The sequence below is a fragment of the Antennarius striatus genome, chromosome 2 (genome assembly GCF_040054535.1).
Source record: "Antennarius striatus isolate MH-2024 chromosome 2, ASM4005453v1, whole genome shotgun sequence".
NCBI lineage: Eukaryota > Metazoa > Chordata > Actinopteri > Lophiiformes > Antennariidae > Antennarius > Antennarius striatus.
This window is the reverse complement of record NC_090777.1, coordinates 20374004-20393600: the sequence shown is the minus strand read 5'-3', so window position 1 is coordinate 20393600 and position 19597 is coordinate 20374004. Positions and strand designations below refer to the sequence as shown.

At 40.8% G+C, this 19597-nt stretch overlaps 2 protein-coding genes across 3 annotated transcripts in view; one reads left to right on the top strand and one right to left on the bottom strand.

Moving 5' to 3' along the window:
* znf385a (zinc finger protein 385A) overlaps positions 1 to 14263 on the bottom strand; it is a 63717-nt gene extending 49454 nt beyond the window's left edge. Inside the window, exon 1 of one of the 2 annotated variants that reach the window (XM_068305159.1) lies at positions 14183 to 14263. In XM_068305159.1, coding sequence (XP_068161260.1) covers positions 14183 to 14195 — 13 coding nt within the window. In that variant the 5' untranslated portion in view covers positions 14196 to 14263. Of the gene's footprint in view, positions 1 to 7621; positions 7846 to 14182 lie in introns of those variants that run through there. The other variant, XM_068305166.1, reaches the window with a different exon arrangement.
* Positions 14264 to 16985: 2722 nt separating this feature from the next.
* birc5b (baculoviral IAP repeat containing 5b) lies at positions 16986 to 18270 on the top strand. The gene is made up of 4 exons (XM_068338809.1): positions 16986 to 17111; positions 17514 to 17623; positions 17971 to 18088; positions 18181 to 18270. Exons 1-4 carry the CDS (start codon positions 16986 to 16988, stop codon positions 18268 to 18270), a joined length of 444 nt encoding a protein of 147 aa, XP_068194910.1.
* Positions 18271 to 19597: the final 1327 nt, after the last annotated feature.

Here is a 19597-nt window from a genome sequence, read left to right as displayed (position 1 = left end):
GATCGGCATGACGCCATAGAGGGCAGGTCTCAGCTTGACCTATTATTAACATTTTATCAGCAGACTTTTATACGCATATTTCCAAGAGCCATTATACACATTATTGAGACAAATTAGAACAGGCATTACTGGCAGGAGACAGTGTTTTTAGGGGTGGGGCTTTGGACTATTTTGACTGTTCATTTACATTAAGTATTAAAAACTAGCTCAACGCTTCCTGGAGCAAACATATTAAGATTATTTATGTATACAATTCTGTCTGGTTGTCTCACCCAGCGGTAGTAAACAGAGGGTGTTCAGATGAATGAGGTCAGAGAGCAATGTCCTCATGGCAACAAATGAAGTTCATATAGGGATGACAAACCCAACAGTGGCAAACATAATGCTCACATTTCCCCTTTGCATGAGTCAGTTGATATGGTTCACTGACTTGAACAGAAAAATTGCTTCCAAGCCCCAAATCCAGTGTTTGTTATCTCACCCTCTGCTCGTTTCATCTCTGCCTCTATCCATTCGATGCAGCTTAAGTCTTCCTCCTCCTACACTATTCTCTCAGTGTCTTTCCCCCATTCTTTGACTGCTTCATCAACTTCCTCCTCCCCTCCAGCTTCACCCCCCCCCAATGAATTGACCTTGCTGCATCTCAAGGAGAATTGATTTCTCTTTTGGTCTTTGTGTGAAACCCTATCTCAACAGCACTCGGAGGAATTTCCTCTTCCCACCACCAAAGCTGGATGGAACACTTTTTTACTCCATTTTATCTGTGTGCTCCCCCCTCCTCTTCTCCCCTCTTCCCTCCTGAGCACACAGAAATAGAGCAGGCATGATTAATGCAACATCTATCGCCACCAAACGTTAGCTTTGCTCAACCGTTTTATGCTTGACTGCTGCTCGGGGAAATTGTTATTCAAGCATCTTCCAACAGTTACAAAATGTTCATATCGCTAAATCAATAATACAGTTTGATGTTGTACATTTGATGAGCAGGAATCATTGAAAAGAGGACGCAAGAGCTGGATTAGAAAATCATGGAAGCGCACATCCTCAATTAAAAAAAAAAGGTAAAATATGCAATAAATAATACAATATATAATAAAATAGTAAAAGTATAAAATAACCTGAGATGCAGCAGTGTTAATTCTATACTTTTTGGTGGGTGCTTTAAGGCTAGCTGATGTGTGGCGTGACGTTCAACATTAAACTTGATTATGTTGGTATGCACAGCCAGTCTGTGGATTATAATTGGATCATTTGAGTGGTGTTTCAGCATCAGTGCTGGCTAATCAGCAATGCATTACATGTAAATTGCGACATGCAGAGTAAAGGTAGTCCTCAAGATACAAACACTGGACTTACGGACATCCAGCAATACGAACAACCCTATCCAATTATTGCAGTTCCCCTTTTTGCTGCAACCCTCGCCGAGCAGCACCGCTGCATTCACAAATCTCCAACACTCATCTCTTTCATCTTGTTTTTGTCCTGTCTCTGAGCATCACAGAGCATCAGGCTTCTTCCCTACTTGGATACTTTACTGTTCATTATGGCTGATAAAGCAAAGGCTAGTGAAGATAGTGACAGTGGTGACAATCTCTGATGACAACTCCGCCCCTGACCGACAATAACTCGTCTCAACTCCACCTCTTCCTTTGCTCTAAAGGTAAGTTTCATTACCGTGCTACAGTACCGTACAGTGGATCATCAACACCAACAGCTCACTCTGTCTGTCGTCATTGGATGTGCTTAAAAAATTGGTTGAGATTTCTTTGTAGTGTTTTCTTCTTCATCATCTCAAGGATTAAATTAAAAGGACCAGAAGGTTACCGTGTGTGAACTAATCTGGATTAATAATCAAGAATGACTTAACTTAAAATGATCTGTACCTGTACTTTATTTCATTATGTGTTGTCATATGTCCTGTCTCTGGTAAGTCTTAGGGAATATTACTTCTGTATAGAGTAGTATTGGCATTTGAATGATGTCAAAAGGCGATTATAGATTGAAATTTAATAAAGACTTATGACCAATTCAACTTATGAATAGACTCTCAGAACCAATTGGGTTTGTAGGTTGAGGACTACATGTATATAAAGTAGACCTTTTCATAATTTTGTCAATGTCTTGTCTTAAAAGGCCAACAGTGCATTTTAAATTAAAATAATTCATATAAAATTTTTGGAATTGATCCAGTTAGTTGAGCTGACAGCCGTGACAAGACTGGCTTGACTGCAACATAATCCTCTGGGGCAAAACTGACATCCAAAACCTTTGCTAAGTATAAGTACACACCTAAATGTGCAAAATTAGTGCCTGGTTGTCGGTCATTTGATGAGAGCTATCTGTGCTGCAGAGACTGAGCTCATAAGTTTGACCTGTATCCAGCTTGAATGAAAAATGGGCACAACCTTAATATCAGGTTTGACTTTGGTGACATTTGAGCTGGTAAAGAATGCTCTGTGTCATCGCAATCCTACTTACCATTCATACAGTTGGCATGCAGTCTACCTGGGAGCTGCCATTACATCCACAGGCACTTCAGATTGAATGTATTTACTCTAAATCTTAATTCCAAACATCTTTTGCACATTTTTGCCTATTTAATTTAGAGTTTTGGTCGAAGCAGATGCCAAATAGGTGTAGTCACTGCAATAACACCATGGCTGCATTCATTGTGGCTGCAATGAATGTAATCTTTTGGGGGTAAGTATGATGACTTTTATCAGAGGAACACAAAACACAAAACGATGCAAAACCTGGTTTTTGAGTTATGTTATGCAATGCAATGATCCATGATACAGATATATTGCAGTTGTAAAGATCAAAATACAAAGAAGCCCTGACAAAGTGAGATGCTGCACACAAGCGTTTACAAACGGAAGCAGATTTAGTTATTGATATGATGTGTCAGAATTAAAGTGTCAAGTACACTTCTAGGATTGCAAGGTCATTAGGAATAGAAATAGTTGTCATTTGCATTCCTAATGACCTTGAAATCTTCATTATAACTTCATCATATGGGCAACTGTGTCTCTTTATCAACATTAGACATTAGGTGTGAAGAATCATCTGTGTTTCTTTCCTCTTTGCGATCAGAGTGATTATTGAAGCATACCAAACATTAACCAGACATCGAGTCCCAGGTGTCTTGCAGCCCCAGGATTCCCAGTAAGTACTTGTAGTGAGCCAGGCTGCCTTGGTGGATGCACTAATGTGACACCATAATCACACGCAGGTGCATTTTTGTGCTTCACAGAGCAACAGAAGCCATGGTAGCAGGTGCTGATGTCTGTTCCACAATGCATATCATATTTACAGTTGAATGTTTCGGTGAGCAGTGTCACACCATGAATGTGTGGTTTTAGAAGAACAAACTAATAAAAATAATGTAGTCGCTCCAATCCATATAATGAAATAATCTATAGTGACTTGTCTCGGACAGAAGGAGCCGCAGTGATGCCAGAGAGGCAGTGGGAGTCAGAGGAACAGACACCTACAGCTCCCTCTGCTCTGCAGTCCTACATGCACTGATGGGTCACACACACACACACACACACACACACACACACACACACACACACACACACACACACACACACACACACACACACACACACACACACACACACACACACACACACACACACACACACATGCACATACAGACGCACACACATACACACAGATGCTCTCACAGACACAATGGGTTGCCTTCCCATCAGTCCAATAACAGGCCTATTCATTAGAGTAACTTACAGACAGTATTGACTACCTGCTGACACACAGACACTCTAGCATAAACAAATGGAGAAGAGCCAGAGAAGAAGGGAAGGAAAGGACGGGACCTGTTTTAGTGGCTTTTTAACGGAGGTGTCCTCTCTACAAACCAGGTTTAGAACCTCTACCTATAAACAGAAATACAAGATCCCATACACAAACAGTCCACTCTTTGTTCATTTCACATTTCAATTTCCTATTCTAATTACAATTGTGAGAACTAGTCATCTCATTGAGTGCCCTGCCATGAAAAGGGGCTACCAAAAAGTGAATTGTGTTCAGTGTAATATATCATCACTGCCACATTCCAACTTGTAAAATATTCCACTGCAAGGAAGCAGGGTATTATGTAAAGTAAAAAGGGGAGTTGGGGTGGCAGGGATTTCAAACTAGCTCCCCAGGCATGCGTGGATTGATCTACAGAGTGCATAAATTAAATACTTAAATTTTATCATCATCAGTAGTTGAGTGCAGTCAGCTGCAGATGAAGGTAGCCTTGAATCACTGTGTCACTCTTTTCTTTCTATTTGCAGCAGAGAACGATTAGGTCTATTTTTATTGAAGTGTTTCCCCCACTTGAGCTCATGATCTCTCACTGTCTCTTCACTTTCTCTCTATCTCCAGTCTTTGTAATATATGCTGACTGCTAGAACAAATACACAACCTCTGCCAAGAGAGTGTCTGACAACCTGACCAAAGTACTGAGTGACATCATAAAAACTGTGAAATTTGTTAAATCACAGAAAATCTTCAAAGATTTGTTTTCGAACAAAAGACAAGCATAAAATTTTCTTTGTTGACTCCATTTATCTGGCAGGTGACAATGATCAGCTCACACGGCTGGTGGGGGGTGAATATTTGCACGCTGACAAATTGAGATATAGTATATGCTTGGACTAATCATCTGTCTAAGTTTATATCTTGCAAAAGTATCAAAAAGGAGTTATGAATTGTTTGTTCAGCATCTGTCACTGTAGAGCTTTCATATTTCACCTGTGTGTAAGTGTTCAAGTTGCACCTTAGATATGGAAAAATGCCTGAAGGGACAGGCTGTGCTATGCATATCCAAATATTTGGCACATCAAAATATTATAAATACCGTGCAGATTGACATGTGCAAAATCAGTAGAGCAGCCAATTAGATAATTGGTGAAAGAAAATATTTAGGTCCCCGGAGACACATTCTCCATTGTCTTTTTTATGATGGCCTCTGTAACCAGGTGAATGTGTGCAGGACGGTAGCAGAAAGGGGGCGGGGAGCTTGTTTCACGGTATGAGCAATAGATATGCAGACAGGTCAGCAGAGAGTCGGATTATATGAAGACAGATGAGTGAGTCCGCAAACACAAAGACAAAGAGACATAGACTTTGTGACCCTGAACTCAGGGGGTCAGCCCTGATTGAAACAGTCAAGACAGATGGAGCATAAAACACGACCCAAACATGAATCGATTTTGACTGATGTTCCCCCAAAAACTTTGAGCTGCAGCCAACAAAGCAGAACATCCCAGGGATGCCTGTCAAAAAGTCTTAATGCGGCAGTTTGGGTGACATTGAGGAAACGCAATAGACGTTTCTCATCTAAAAGCACACTCCCTTCCAGAAGCTGCCTCCGGGCATCAGCAACCTGAAATCGTGGAACATCATATCAGACAACATGGCGGCTGATCACAACGACAATGCAGTATATCTAGAGGCTCTGCGTCTATAGTGATCATGTTCTTATATAGCTTCCCATTGTTCTCTTTCTGCATCACATTGTTCACTGCCAACATGATACAAACTCACTCAATGCATAAACCCACACAGCATCAGCACCAGCTTCACACCCCTAACTTGGTGCAGAGTCCATATGGAGCAGAGAGGTAAGCTGGTTGTGTATAGAGCACAGTGAACAACATAACCACATGACTACTGCCTTTATCATCAACAGAACTGTCATCACTATCACAGCAGCCAAAGATCTCTGCCAGGACCCTGGGTTGTCAATGCTGGTCATTTTCATGGATCTGTGAATACAATGTCAAGGGCAGACCGGCAGCGAGAGAGGTCATTGGCTCAAGGTCATACAAAAGCAAAGCGTAGAAATAGACTAATAGCCGTACAGACACAGATGCTGATGCCTGTGCTTTACAGATAACAAATTAACATTTTTAAATCAGATTTTTAAAACTGATGTATAACGCCATTTGTCTGAGACACCTTATCACAAACGTGCAGATGTCTATCAGCGGACAAAATCAGAAAATTCACTGATAAGATGTTCAGATCAGCCAGCGTCAGAATTGTAAAGGGCATTACAATGACATTACCCTTTTCAGAGGAGGGAAGGCAGAAATGTCAGATCACTCAGCAGCCACATCATCACATGAACGGAACAGAATGTTAGGCAGAGGAAAATCTCAATGTCCAATGGAGATAATGGTTTTTTGAGTGACTGTTTAACAGGCAGTGGTCTTTGTCCTGTATTTAGCTTTTTTTTTTTTTTTGACACCTGAGGCAGTCAAGGTTTAAAGGTTAATACTGTTGTGGACATGTCTGGGGCAAATATCATCTACATGAGCTGCTAGTACCTGCCACCTGATCAAGACAGTGCTTGTTTAACTGTTAAATGAGACTTGTCAGGCAAATATTCACTTAACCACAGCGTCAGAAACTGGAAAAGGAGCCTGTGTGACAACAAGTACAAAATTAAACATGAAAAGCAAACAACAAAAAACCTTGAGTAAGTGAGAAAGTTTATTAATGAACCACTTACCAGTTGTTCTTGTAGGCATGAAAGGTATTGAGTGATTAGAGGGGAGCACACATTTCAACATGAACTTCATATTTACACACCCAACTCTTCAGTTCCTGACTCTCCATAATCATTAGAGATGTGTGCTTGAAAAACATGCCTGTAGGCAGAGCAGAAGACCTAAGCTGTGGGTGAATCAGCTCAGGCATGCGTTAAAACAAAGTGGCCTCGCTGGCAGAGAACGTAGCAACTCACATGTAAAACAAACACACAATGATCTCATGCAATCACAAAGTCTCGATGAAAGACTAATTGGAAGAATTCAGAACACTTTCACATGCAAACACACGCACAAACATTCTTACTGTGCTATCCACATAGGATCACATCCAGGATCAGTCACATCATTGGACTTACAGTGGTGAGCTCCAACCCTCTGTGTGCATATACAAGCTGGCAATGTAGAGCAGAGCGACCACACAGAATCCTCTCTCTCAGACATGGCCACTATGAGACCAGAATACTAAAACAGAAAGCCTGAATGACTCAGAACAGCACCAGCCTGTTTAATAGGAGGATATACTCAAAACTGCAAACTAAAGACTGAATATTTGATGTCTTTTCTGACAAAAAAAGCATCATATCATGACTCATATCCACATCACTTGTGAGTAGGGTTGTGTCAAGAAAGGAGAGGCAGAAATGTAACAAAGTAAGTCCTCACTCTTGAGGAATTCTCTATTAACTATTTGTGTTAATTTGAATTTCATTAGTTGTAAGTAGGTTGACAAACCGCTTTTGTCACTCCACCTCCACTGGAACTACGTGAGAATGGCTGATTTTGGTCATGTGACCAAACAGCTCATCATGATACAGTTCATCTCCCAACACTTTGACCTTCCCTGTCATCATTCACGCATGTTAATGGCATGCTGTTTTCATTATTCCATGCTCTAGCCAGAGCTGGGGATTGACAGATGTCTGTGTGCAACAGAAATCAAGCACAGTATTAACAAAGACCTGGCATTGGTCAAGTTTAAGTAGGGATTAGTGATCCACAGTATAAGTGACCTCTCTGAAATCCCATGCACCAAAAAAGCAACAACTCACCCAAAATCATGCTTTATGTTGCCTTTGGTGTCCCTGGCTTTGTAAAGTGCTCCTCCACTGCCCCCGTCTCTCCTGGTTTGCCAAGGGACAATGGCTTCAAAATCTCTTTCAGAGTTCCTCTCTACTCTCCAGCAACTATGGAGGCAACGTTAGATGTGAGGAGAAACTGCTGCTGCTGCACATGCCATCCCTTGTGCCTGCCCTCTCCAAACCTCTCCAGGTGAAAAGCTGAGTGTGTGAGCGTGTGTGAGAGAGCAAGAGAGAGGGAGAGAGAGAGAGAGAGAGAGAGAGAGAGAGAGAGAGAGAGAGAGAGAGAGAGAGGAGTATGTGAGTGGAGGAGTGGAGGATGGGTCCAGAGTTTCTGCATTTGTGGCTCAGGTAAACCTGAGGACAGTATGGAAGGGCTTAGTAGCAGAGAAGAGAGGGAGTGAACAAGAGAAGGGGAGTCAGAGAGAGGAGGGGGCGACCAAAGTATGACAGCCAATCACAGTGGGAGACTATAAAGCTAAGATCTTCTTCCCCCCCAGCAGCCACGAGGAATTGCACTGTGTCCAACCAACAGCTGGGAAGCAGTTTCTTGTCAAACATGTTATTTCACACGGAGTGTCAGAGTGAAGGTCCTCACTTCACAGCTAGGTTACCATCTGTTTTGATCTCTCTCTGTAAAACATGCTCTGCCTTCTCTAATCTGGCTTTCTCTCCCCCTGCTTCTCGTATTTGGGGTTGGGTATAACCTAAAGGCACCTTACATGCCTCTGCTCTGATTGGTGGCAGCCTCAACCAATGAACGGCTGCAGATGCCTGTCATCATGCAGAGTGGAAGTCATGAAGGAGAGACAGAGCTTGAGTGAAATGCCGTTTGTCCAAACTACTGTTTATCCCTCTTGTACTCTTCTCATTCATCTCCCCCTCACAGAGATTTGAATTGTCACATCTCTTCATTGTGATTTGTTGTGTATGACCCTCCACCCTTCTCTCTGCCCTGTGACTTTACATGCATGGACTTGTTAAAGGGTTAACCTTTTATCTGTCTGCTGTCTTTTTTCATTTTCTCTTAACCTGCCCAGGTTAAGAGTCAGCCTCTGTGTTTTCGTCACGGGGCTGGAATTTAGACTGAGGGGGTGTAAAGCAAGACGGAGAGATGAAATAGAAAGCGACAGAATGGAGGAAGCTAGAAAAGGAGGGGCAGAGATTAAACTAAATACAAACTGACAGAAGGATGAAGAGATGTGGAGTGACACGAAAGGGGACATCTGAAAAGATTGAATACGGAGAAAGACAGTCAAACTCAAAGAAAGGCTGCAGAGGATTAAATGATGGACCGTAGCTGTCACTGAGTGAAGAACTGCTTCACAGCCGGTTTCTTATGCCACACTTCGTCCACTACTCTCTTCTCTCTCATCACGTAGCCACAATGTTACTGAGAAGCCTGGTTCACAAGGGAGAGCTTAGCAAAGCTGTGGAAATATTCATCCCCTTGGGCACACATGCTTGCAAACATACTGACACGAACACGTGAGCCGGGGGCTATAGAAAATGCTGCCTGATGTTCGTGGTGCCTCCTCTTGTCCTGCTCTCTCGTTTTCTTTTGTATTTACCCCCCTCCTCTTGAGCGCCCAAGCTGAGGCTGTGAGTCACTGAGTGTTGGAGTGAATACTAAGGAGGGTGGCTGACACCTCCAATACCCGTTTGCACTGAGCGCATTTATGTTATTGTATGTAAACACTGACAGACTGAGATGTCACAGTCACTCACAAAAACCCAACTCACAGATGCTTGATAAAATTTAATGACTAAATGCTGCAGGTATTGTGGGATAAATTGTGGCTGTAAACAAAGTTGTACATAACACCCATATTCCCAAATGCCACAAAGATGTAGGTGCAATAAAAGTAAACTGTTATAGACACAAGACAGGGAGCTACATTTACGGTGCAAACATTTACAGTGCAAAAGGGCAAACTTCAAGTTTAACTTACATCATGTCAGCTAGTGATGGATTAAACACTCAGAATATTAGCTTTTGAAATGGAAAAAATGGTAACTGCAATGTTAACCATCAATACATCAAGTCCTTCCATAAGCATCTGTTTGTGCGTGCATGTGTGTGTGACTGTGTGTCGGTAAAAGAAGCTGAGATAGGGTTTCCTCATTAGTTGTGTTGGTATCAATAATTCAAATGAGGTCCTTGTATATGTTCAATGGACCGAGTGCTAATGTGCTGTCGGGCCGGCGGGAGCCCAGGGTCCAGCGCCACTTTAATGGATGTCATGATGAGAGGGTGAAATCCGAGCAGGTGGATCCTATGTCCTCCACAGGTGAGGAGAGGGAGGGAGGGAGACAGAAGACCGACTAAATGGGAATGAGGTGATGGCCAATGGGGGGGGGGGGGTGTCATTATTGGACAGATATTAAAGCAGAGGAGTGATGGAGACAAATAGGGAGAAAAGGGAGGTAAGACCTTTCTTTTGACATTAGGTGCAGATTAATCATCAAAAAGATAATGTGTTGACCTCTTTCACCTTTGAATGGGAGGTCATCCTGGAATACATGGGGGAATATTTTTAATGAGTAAGGAATGGAAATTATTTGATTTGCCATTCACTTGAGTTACTTTGCTCACAAATGCCACATTACAAATCATGCGTGACATAGTGGGTAAAATATTTGGTTCTGAAAACTTGGATTTAGAGGGGAGAACGGGGAGAAATGGATTTTCCCTGAATGAAAAGGTTGTTATTTGATTAATATCAATATATATACAACTCTGTGCTAGATGGGGGAACATAGAAGTCGAAGTTTCTCCTTCAAGTATGAAGGCACCAATTAACAGACATATTTTAGGAAAAATTTTAAGGGGAAAAAATCAGGAACTGTTTAGACTCTGCATTTTACTGGTCAGACATTATGGACTGGTAACCAGCTTTGTGTTTTATTGATACCATTTCGTGGTGTTAAAGCGTTTTCTTTTAAAACATTTTTAGAGTGTTGTGACCAATACTGCAGATTCAACATATTTTGTCTCCTCTAAATAAAAAAAGTTCAAAAAATATATTATGCTTTGTCTTGAGCTTGAGGATAAAGTCCGACACACAGTCGGAATCAACACACAATCACACACAAAGAAAAAATTTAAGGTCACACATCAGTGTACTTGAAGAGCTGCTCGGCCTGGATTGTCAGTCTATGCTTCCATCTACTGGTGAAACCCTGCAAACACAGGAATGATTATCTGAAAACAAACTAAACCTGCAAATCATTCCATGATCTCCAATCATGGTTTGAGACAACACTCCAATCAAAATTCCCACAATCCAAGATCTGAGAGGATTGTGTTCCCAGCGCCACGCCAACCCCGAGGGAAACAAGGAAGCCAAACAGACATGAGACGCAGCTGGTACAGTATCGATGGCCTGAATGGACTGAATCAGGAATACACAAGCGATAGGGTGGGCGTTAGAGCGGGCTGTCCAATGTTCCAAGATCGGTGGTTCAATTCCCGCTCGCACACAAAAACAATGACAATGGGAAGTGTCATCTCACCTCCGGAGCACTGCCGAGGTGTCCCTGAGCAAGGCACCCCTTTACATGTTGCTCATTTGGATGCACCAAGCAGGAGCTTCCCACCACTCTACCTCCCCATGCATGTGAACAGGCCCCTTGTGTGTGTTTGTGTGTTCAGGGCCTGTACAAACTAATATATATGTATGTGACTAACTATAGTGTGCCACTAATTTCCCTTCGGGGATTAATCAAGTATATAAAATAAAAACATTTTTTTAAAACTGCTTACAGAAACTGTTTATTATGACAGAACATATTTGCAGCAAGTCAAATGTCAAAGTGATGCTTGTTACAATGAAGGGTACCTTCATCCATACTATGCCTTTATCGTACTACCTCTCTCTTTCTTGATGGACAAAAGCAGTAAATTTATGCTAACTTAAATACATGGGACAGACTGCAAATAATATCCTTACCACATCCTGAATGCAGCGTAAAAATACAACCTCTGCTGATCACCAAACTTATTTATAACTTAATTCCTGCCACCACACTTATTTATAACTTAATGTCTTCCATGCTTGGGTACTATTGTTAGTATTAGTTAGTACTATTGTTAATAATTATTATTCTCTTTCCATATTGTCTTAATTTTCTTCAATATAAATTTTCCCTGTTTCTGTCTGTTCTACTACTGCAACGTTTAAATTTCCCTGTTTGGGATAAATAAAGTATATCTATCTATCTATCTATCTATCTATCTATCTATCTATCTATCTGTCTGTCTGTCTGTCTGTCTGTTTGTCTGTCTGTCTGTCTGTCTGTCTGTCTGTCTGTCTGTCCGCCCATCCGTCCATCTGTCCGTCCGTCCATCCATCTATCTAAAGTCAGGTCATATTTCATGATACTGGGCCAGCTGGTATTATTTGACTTTCCAGATATATTATTTTGTCACCTTTCTACTTCTAATTGCTTTCATTCTTTAATGAAATGGATTTGTGCAGATGCAGAGTCCATTCTGCAAGGTCGTTTATCATGCTTCGGATGTCTCTTGACACTTTGATGGTGAATTTAGAGGCTGTCTACAAAGGTCAAAGGTGAAGAGGCCACACAAGCACGAGGCATCAGTATGCTTACATTTCCCCTCATAATATGTCAGAGCACCCATTACAGCCAACAGGGGAAAAAATACTTTTAAATACGATACTGAGAGCAACCATCTCTCTTTTATCTGTGCGTCTATCTGACGCCTCATTAAGAACATGCAGCACATAACCAGTAGGCAGCTCAGTATGAGCAGAACGACCTTGACATTCCCTTTGAGCTGACCTGAGATTGCAGATCTTGCAGGTTGCGTATCGTGACATATCAGTTTGCTGCTGCGAGAGGTAATCATCTTACTTATCGATCAGGTATTGATATGTGCTGGAAATGTTGCCAGCAGTACTGTTTCGTATGCATTGACCCCACCTCAATAGAATACGGTGCATTCTTCATCAATAAACTGCTTTGTGCCATTGGATGTTGTTGGAATTTATTCTTTTTATGTTTGACATTTGGTAAACCAAACAGTTAATCAAGAAAACATTTTTCACCGCTGCTGACAATGAACCAAATTGTTTGTGGCAGTCGTACATCAAACTGTATACACGACCTACTTTGTACCTGAGTGTTGATAACATACTGCTTGATCAGGCCAACAGAATGTCAGAGAAAAAAGAAACTCGAAAGATTTGAGGATTCTTGGGTGTGCGTACACATTTGGGTGTAGCTGTCTTGTGAATCCTCGCCTGCTTACAGAGCTGGAGAATGTAGATGTTGACTGCGACACTCTCACACTCCCATGACATTTTACACCAGCGCCACAGGACAGGACGTCTTTCTTTCCAGCTGCATTTACTTCAGAACCTTGCATTTCAGAAGTGTTGACATTTCACTACAATAATTTCGTTTTAGCTCCCATTGAATTCTTTATCCTCAAACTGCCAAGTTATGCAGACCACATGGGAAGTTTCAGAAGACTGCAATTTGAGGTCATTGTGATTTCTGTGGATTGTTGTCTATTTCTAAAGCTCACATATTCCTCAGCTGAGAGTGATTTGGCAGATGAAAAAAAAAAATCTAGTCAAGGGTCAACAACATTCCTCCTTCACACACTAATGAGATATAATACATGTTAAATATAATTTTGTTCCAAAAATAAGTATTAAAATAAAGCCTAACATGAACTGAGGGCAAACTTCAACGCATGCTGTATGGAAACCTGGTTGTAAATACACACTTTCACACACACACACACACACACACACACACACACACACACACACACACACACACACACACACACACACACACACACACGTATGCAGTACAAGCTACAGGATGAGATCAGTTTCTTCCAAATGAGCTCAGTCTGGTGTGAGGGCAGCAGAGGACAGGTGGAGCTGTCAGGACATTTGTCAGTACATTTGAGACAAGAATGTAGACTTAGTCTGAAGATAAACCACATACATAGTTATAGTTTAGTATATAAGTCCTGTTAGTGCTGCATGTGTCTGTTAGTGTAGTGTATGTCTTGCGGTATGTCCTGTGATGTCAGTGTTTCTTTTTCTCCTGGTGTTTATCCAGTATTATTTGTTATGTAATGCCTGAGCAGTGGATATATACAATTTCCTCCGGGATTAATTAAGTATCTATCTATCTATCTATCTATCTATCTATCTATCTATCTATCTATCTATCTATCTATCTATCTATCTATCTATCTATCTATCTATCTATCTATCTATCTATCTATCTATCTATCTATCTATCTATCTATCTATCTATCTATCTATCTATCTATCTATCTATCTATCTATCTATCTATCTATCTATCTACAGACACATTCTTTTATAATGTAACTTTTCTACACATCGCTATAATTAGCATTTGACTGCATAGATGTGGTAACAAAAAAAAAGACTACCGGTACTTTGAATCCCCTAAACAGACAGTTATGAATCATTGTAAAGAGAAATACTGAATCAGCAGATGGTCATAGGCTGCTGTCCTACCTGTGCTCCACATTGACTTCACCTCTGGTTTTCCTGAGAGAACTTCTGAAGGAATACAGTGAGAAACAACTTTCCTCTCTGAAATCCCTGCCCACACAAAAACCTCCTTAGGTGGAATGAAAAATACTTGCAGGGATCCTCCTCTGTAATTAAAAAAAAATCCAAGGGCTGCATAAATAGCATAGCCTCACGCCCACGATGGCAATGTACAGGACATGTGGAAATTCAGTACACAAACACATTGCCTCTATCACCTCCTCTCCACATCCTATCTCCTCCCTCCTTCTCTCTCAGTCTCAGACCTGTGTGAAAACAAGGCTAGGGCAGGAGCAGGAGCTGATCCTGGCAGACCTTAATCAGTTAGGTCAGTTGTTTCACAAAATGGAAGGAGAAAAATGTTGAAGGTGACAGCAGAGAAGGTATGAAGAGAAGAAGGAGAATTTTTCAGATATGTAAAAGACAGCAGACGTTTGACTAATAATTTAATATTTTTTAGAGTAAAACAAATCGAATGAAATGAATGAACAAATCAACAGCACTATTAATAATATGGACCTTTTTTTGCAGAAGGTACACAAACAATTAAACTGATGCAGCAAACAAAATGAACAGTTTTTGTACAAAAGGTGGATGAAAAGGGGAGTGCACCTAAAAATAAAGTGCCCCTGGTGCAGCTATGTTGAGAGAAAATGTGAAAAGTTTGGACGTATGGAAAGAGCTAGAGTAAAAACTGTAACACACACATGTTTAAATTCAGAGGTAGATGCTATGTTATTCTGTCTGCAGCCAAGAATCCTACAGGCCACCCAGAGCTGCAGTAACATGATAATAAAGACACATCAGACACTAAACCCAACCCTACTGTTGCAAAAACCACAACACAGCATCACTGTTCTGAGATTTGAATGCAATTAAAGTGTGATACACACCCGTGGCATGAAGATCACAAGCCTCACAAGCAGACACACTGCATGTCAGCGTTCACCACTGGAACTCCATAGGGAGATAAGGTTAGCAGGGGGAATGGACAGCAGGTTACACATGTAAGCACATTTCAGCACCCAAGGAGCCTAAAGGATAGAATTACAGAAACACACTTCACACCAGGACTGTTCCTGTCTCTCACAGCAAGAAACAGGAGAGTTAACATTTACATTACAAACCATCAAAGAGGACTGCTGAATTCTGGACAATTGAGTCACTGTTTTCTTTTGGATTTCAATAAAGTGCTCAGCCTGAATCAATAATTCAACACTACAATTTTATAGCCATTGGCAATGTCTGGTCATTTTAAGTGGCAGGCACTTGCCACAAGTGCCACCAGGGGGAGTTAAATTCCAACATTCAAAATAATGATTTTCATCCCTTTAAATATATTATCACAAATTCCAGTTATGGAAAACAGTACCTTAGGGGCAAGTTCCTACTTTTATAAGATTTCTTTAGATATTAGTTGACAGGTCACTAAAGTTTCTATTCTAAATATCCTTTCTCTGTCACTTCAGTGGTATTGCGGATGTCTCTTCTCTTCTTCACTCCATCAATGCCTTATAGGCTATAGGCTCTGGACTGGGTTTGAGCTGTGAAGCCCCTGTATCTTACCTCTATTTGGAGGCATCTTGTTCTCCATCCAATTTGTTAACACTCATGGACCAGTCCCTCGTGCCTGGCGAGCGTGTGTAATCAAATTTGTGTAAGGTTAATGATAAGACTTATATATTGGATGAATATATAAAGAGGAATGAATGCATAAATAATGATAACAGATAGCCATTTGTATCACCGATCCATCAGCAGAGCAAGAGTTGGTCTGAGTATATATATTCGGTTATTTGTGTTTTATTTTATAAGCTTCCTGCTTTCAGCTTCATCTATAGCATTTTATTTAAAGCACTGTTGATAATCCATCTTGAACTAAACGTGTTTCAGAGTTGGTGTGAGATTTAATTTTTTTTCAGACTTATTAAACTGTATTACTCCCTCAGCAATAATATGCTCAAAGGCACCTCAGCAGTGCCCAGATCCACACCGGTATTGAATCACTGGATCCCAAACCGATTCCCTGCAGACTGAGCTACTTTCAGCCCAGATTATTCACATGATCACCCCAAGTATAATTGTATCTTTTTCTTTGTCTTACTCATTTATTTTTTTTAAAAATGGGATTTGATGTGGTTTAATCTTAGGCCAGAAAATAGCAAAAAATGAATAAATAAGAAAATGCAGATCTAGGTGTACACTGTGACCCTTTCCCAAAAAGTCTCAATATTTAGGAAAAACTTGACATGATTGACATAAACTCAAAATTAAAAAATTAAAAAATAAACATACTGAAAACCACTGTTTACCTGGCCAGGGTCACTAACTCTGGTCAATTATGTGACATGACTGAACTGGTAATGAGGAAAGTGACGTCACTGCGAGGGGTGACGCAATGCAATTGATGATCTCACGCTGAAAAAAGTAGACTGAATGGGCCTTTCGTGTACACTAATGAGAGAGCCGAACGCTGCTGAAAAAAATCGCCTCTGATAAATAAATCATACAGTAATTTTTGTTAATGTAACCTGGAAACTGTTTTTCAGATTTTAGGAGACAATTGCACCCGGAAGTAGACGAGTGTCACACGACTGCAGAACTACCATTAATAATACAATTGTAAAATTCCCATTGCGATCCGTTTTAGCCCCGCCCCCCTGAGATTCTCCTAATAACGCGGGATTAAAAACAGCAGTGGATGTTTCACAAGAAATTACCGACAACTGTGAATTAATTCTGCTTAAGGGTGTTTATTGATGAAGATATGGCCAACATACAGGTGTTGACTACAATGTTTTACTCTCATGGCCAAATGTACAGTCAGGAAATGCGCGAACAAAGCTTTACGGACTGGCCATTCAGAGAGGAATGTAACTGCACACCTGAGAAGGTAAGACTGGTGAGCTGTCTTTGTCAGAAGTAGTCGGTGGACTTTATAGAAATGCTTGTGAGGTGTTTTATCACAGCTCTTAATTCAAGGCTGTAACGGCTTGAAAGATTTAAGCAGGTGCTAGATTCAGTTTCATTGCATGAAGTGTCCAGTGACAGATCCTGAGCCCACATGAGAGTTCCTGATTGATGGACTGTTAACATCTCAGTTGATGGGGATTCTGGTGTCATAACTCTCATCCTCAAGCTGACTGTTATCAAATGTGCTCCAGCTATCAGTTTTTTGTTTTGAGAGGTACTTTTCATCATTGTCAATGAACTTCGCTCATAAAAGTCTGTAATATATTGCTCAGTTATTGTCTTATAGTTGTGAGAAGGATATGCTACTGTTTTCTGTCTGCAGATGGCCAAGGCTGGGTTTGTTCACTGCCCCAGTGAGAATGAGCCTGATGTCGCCTGCTGTTTCTTCTGTCTTATCGAGCTTGAAGGTTGGGAACCAGATGATGATCCCTGGTGAGAAAACATGTCTACTTCCATGATAGAAAATTATTTTTGACCCTAACAAGGTACATATATGATTTGAGGTGCTTAAGAAGATTATGCTGAGACAGCTTCCCAGCTGAATCTCACCCGTTATTGCGGCTTTTCTGAGAACACAATACACATCCATAAATAATTTTTTTTTAAAAACAAAAAACCAGGGCTCCTTTTTAGGATGTGAACTGTAAATGGCAGCATAATGTTTAATTGTAAATGTTTTATTTTACAGCAGATGGTATCCTTATTGACTTAATGATAGTTTCCCCTTTGTGTGCCATGTGAACATCTTGTCTCTGGTCTCCATAACTTTCTCTGCCCAGGTCTGAACATGTTAAACGCTCCCCTGACTGTGGATTCATAACCATGAAGAAAGACTTTACAGAGCTAACTGTGGCTGAATTCTATCAAATGGAAAATGCAAGGTTTAAGATTTACTACGTAAGTGTGTGCCCCATCTTTTTACGTTCTGTGTAACAAATGTGAGCTTCTGCAAAAATTCTGGTTGTCTCACATGTTCCTGCTTTCCATAGAGAAAGGTTTGCCATAAGAAGATGGCGTGTCTGCGGGATGACATAGACCATACGCTTGAGAGTCTTAAATCTCAGCTGGACGATCTATGAGTAATTTCTGATTTTATTGCCATATTAATCTTAACAGTTGCAGTCTTGACTCAATAACTTCAGCTAATGTCCATTGTAAATATCAATAAAGTTTGAATAAATATTCCATGTTGTTGTAATATTTTCTTTAACCACAAGATGGTGCCTTGGTGCCAAAGCTTCAGTTTTCCTATGTCAAAAACGGAATTTCTGGAGTTTCAAAATTCACATTGAAAACCTCCACAAAGACTACTTTATGTGAAAGCACACACAGAGCAGGATTACAAAGTCGACTATATTTGGTCTATTCAACCAAATACTTACCATTTTCCTGAACACGCCACCGTCTCTGCCACCTCTTTTCAAAACTTGACCCTGGACAGATGGCCTGAAGCCCCTCCCTTTCAATGCCAACTGTTGCCCCAGTAACATCTGTTACATATAGGGGACAGTGTTCATAGACGGGACACTTGCTCACCCTCTAAAGAGGAACTGAGATTCGGGAAATGCTCAAAGATGCTATAGCTGGTAATCTAAATTGTGAAAAAGAGCTCTTGCAGTACACTATTAAAAAGCTTTGACACTAGAATACAAAACTTTGGTTAGATTGAAGGAGCAGAGGATGTGCTCAGTCTGTCTGATTCCCTCCCAGTGTCTGATGAGAGGGCTGAATGGATGGAGTGAGGGATTAAAGGATGCTATCCCTTCTCTAACCTTCCACTGTTCTGGATTAATGTCTAATGTAACACTCTGGCCACTGAGCCCAGATCAGCTGCTTAATTCTCCTTTATCCGCTCACTGCAAAGCAAATTGAAGAGAGAATATTTTTAGCACAGAAAAGTGAAATACTCGTGTGATGTTTCCACGAAAATGTTCATATTCATAACTTGCTTCATTTGCAAAAAAACATTCCTTCCAATTCATACTTACTAATGAACCAGTGGTTCATTAGTAAGTATTAGGATCCTGTTCACAGTAGTTGGTAATATGATTCTAATCAGGTTTATACCCACATCTCACTGAAATCCATTTATTCATGTGTGCTCCAGAAAAGGAACAAAGAATGGCTCCTATTCCTAAGCACAGATGTGATGGATGGGTTTATGTGTGGGAATGGTGCTAAACTGTTTATTTTATTGGATGACAACGGGGAAGAGGGCTTGACTTCATCTTTTTCCTGCCCCAGTTTTATAGCAGTAAAAAGTCTAAATTGTGCTCAGTCATCAAGGTATTAAAAAACAATATTGCACTGCTCCACTTTCTTATTCTTTTAAACACGCTGTGACAACAGCGGCACCAGCACTCTCCACTATAGTTTTCTAATTGATGAGTTTCCCCTAAACAAACT

Excerpts from the sequence above, each read along its gene's own strand:
- birc5b (XM_068338809.1), top strand. The coding sequence starts at position 16,986 with ATGGCCAACATACAGGTGTTGACTACAATGTTTTACTCTCATGGCCAA. Across the intron at positions 17,112-17,513 it reads GTAACTGCACACCTGAGAAG|ATGGCCAAGGCTGGGTTTGT; the intron begins GTAAGACTGGTG and ends TTCTGTCTGCAG. Across the intron at positions 18,089-18,180 it reads CAAGGTTTAAGATTTACTAC|AGAAAGGTTTGCCATAAGAA; the intron begins GTAAGTGTGTGC and ends TGCTTTCCATAG.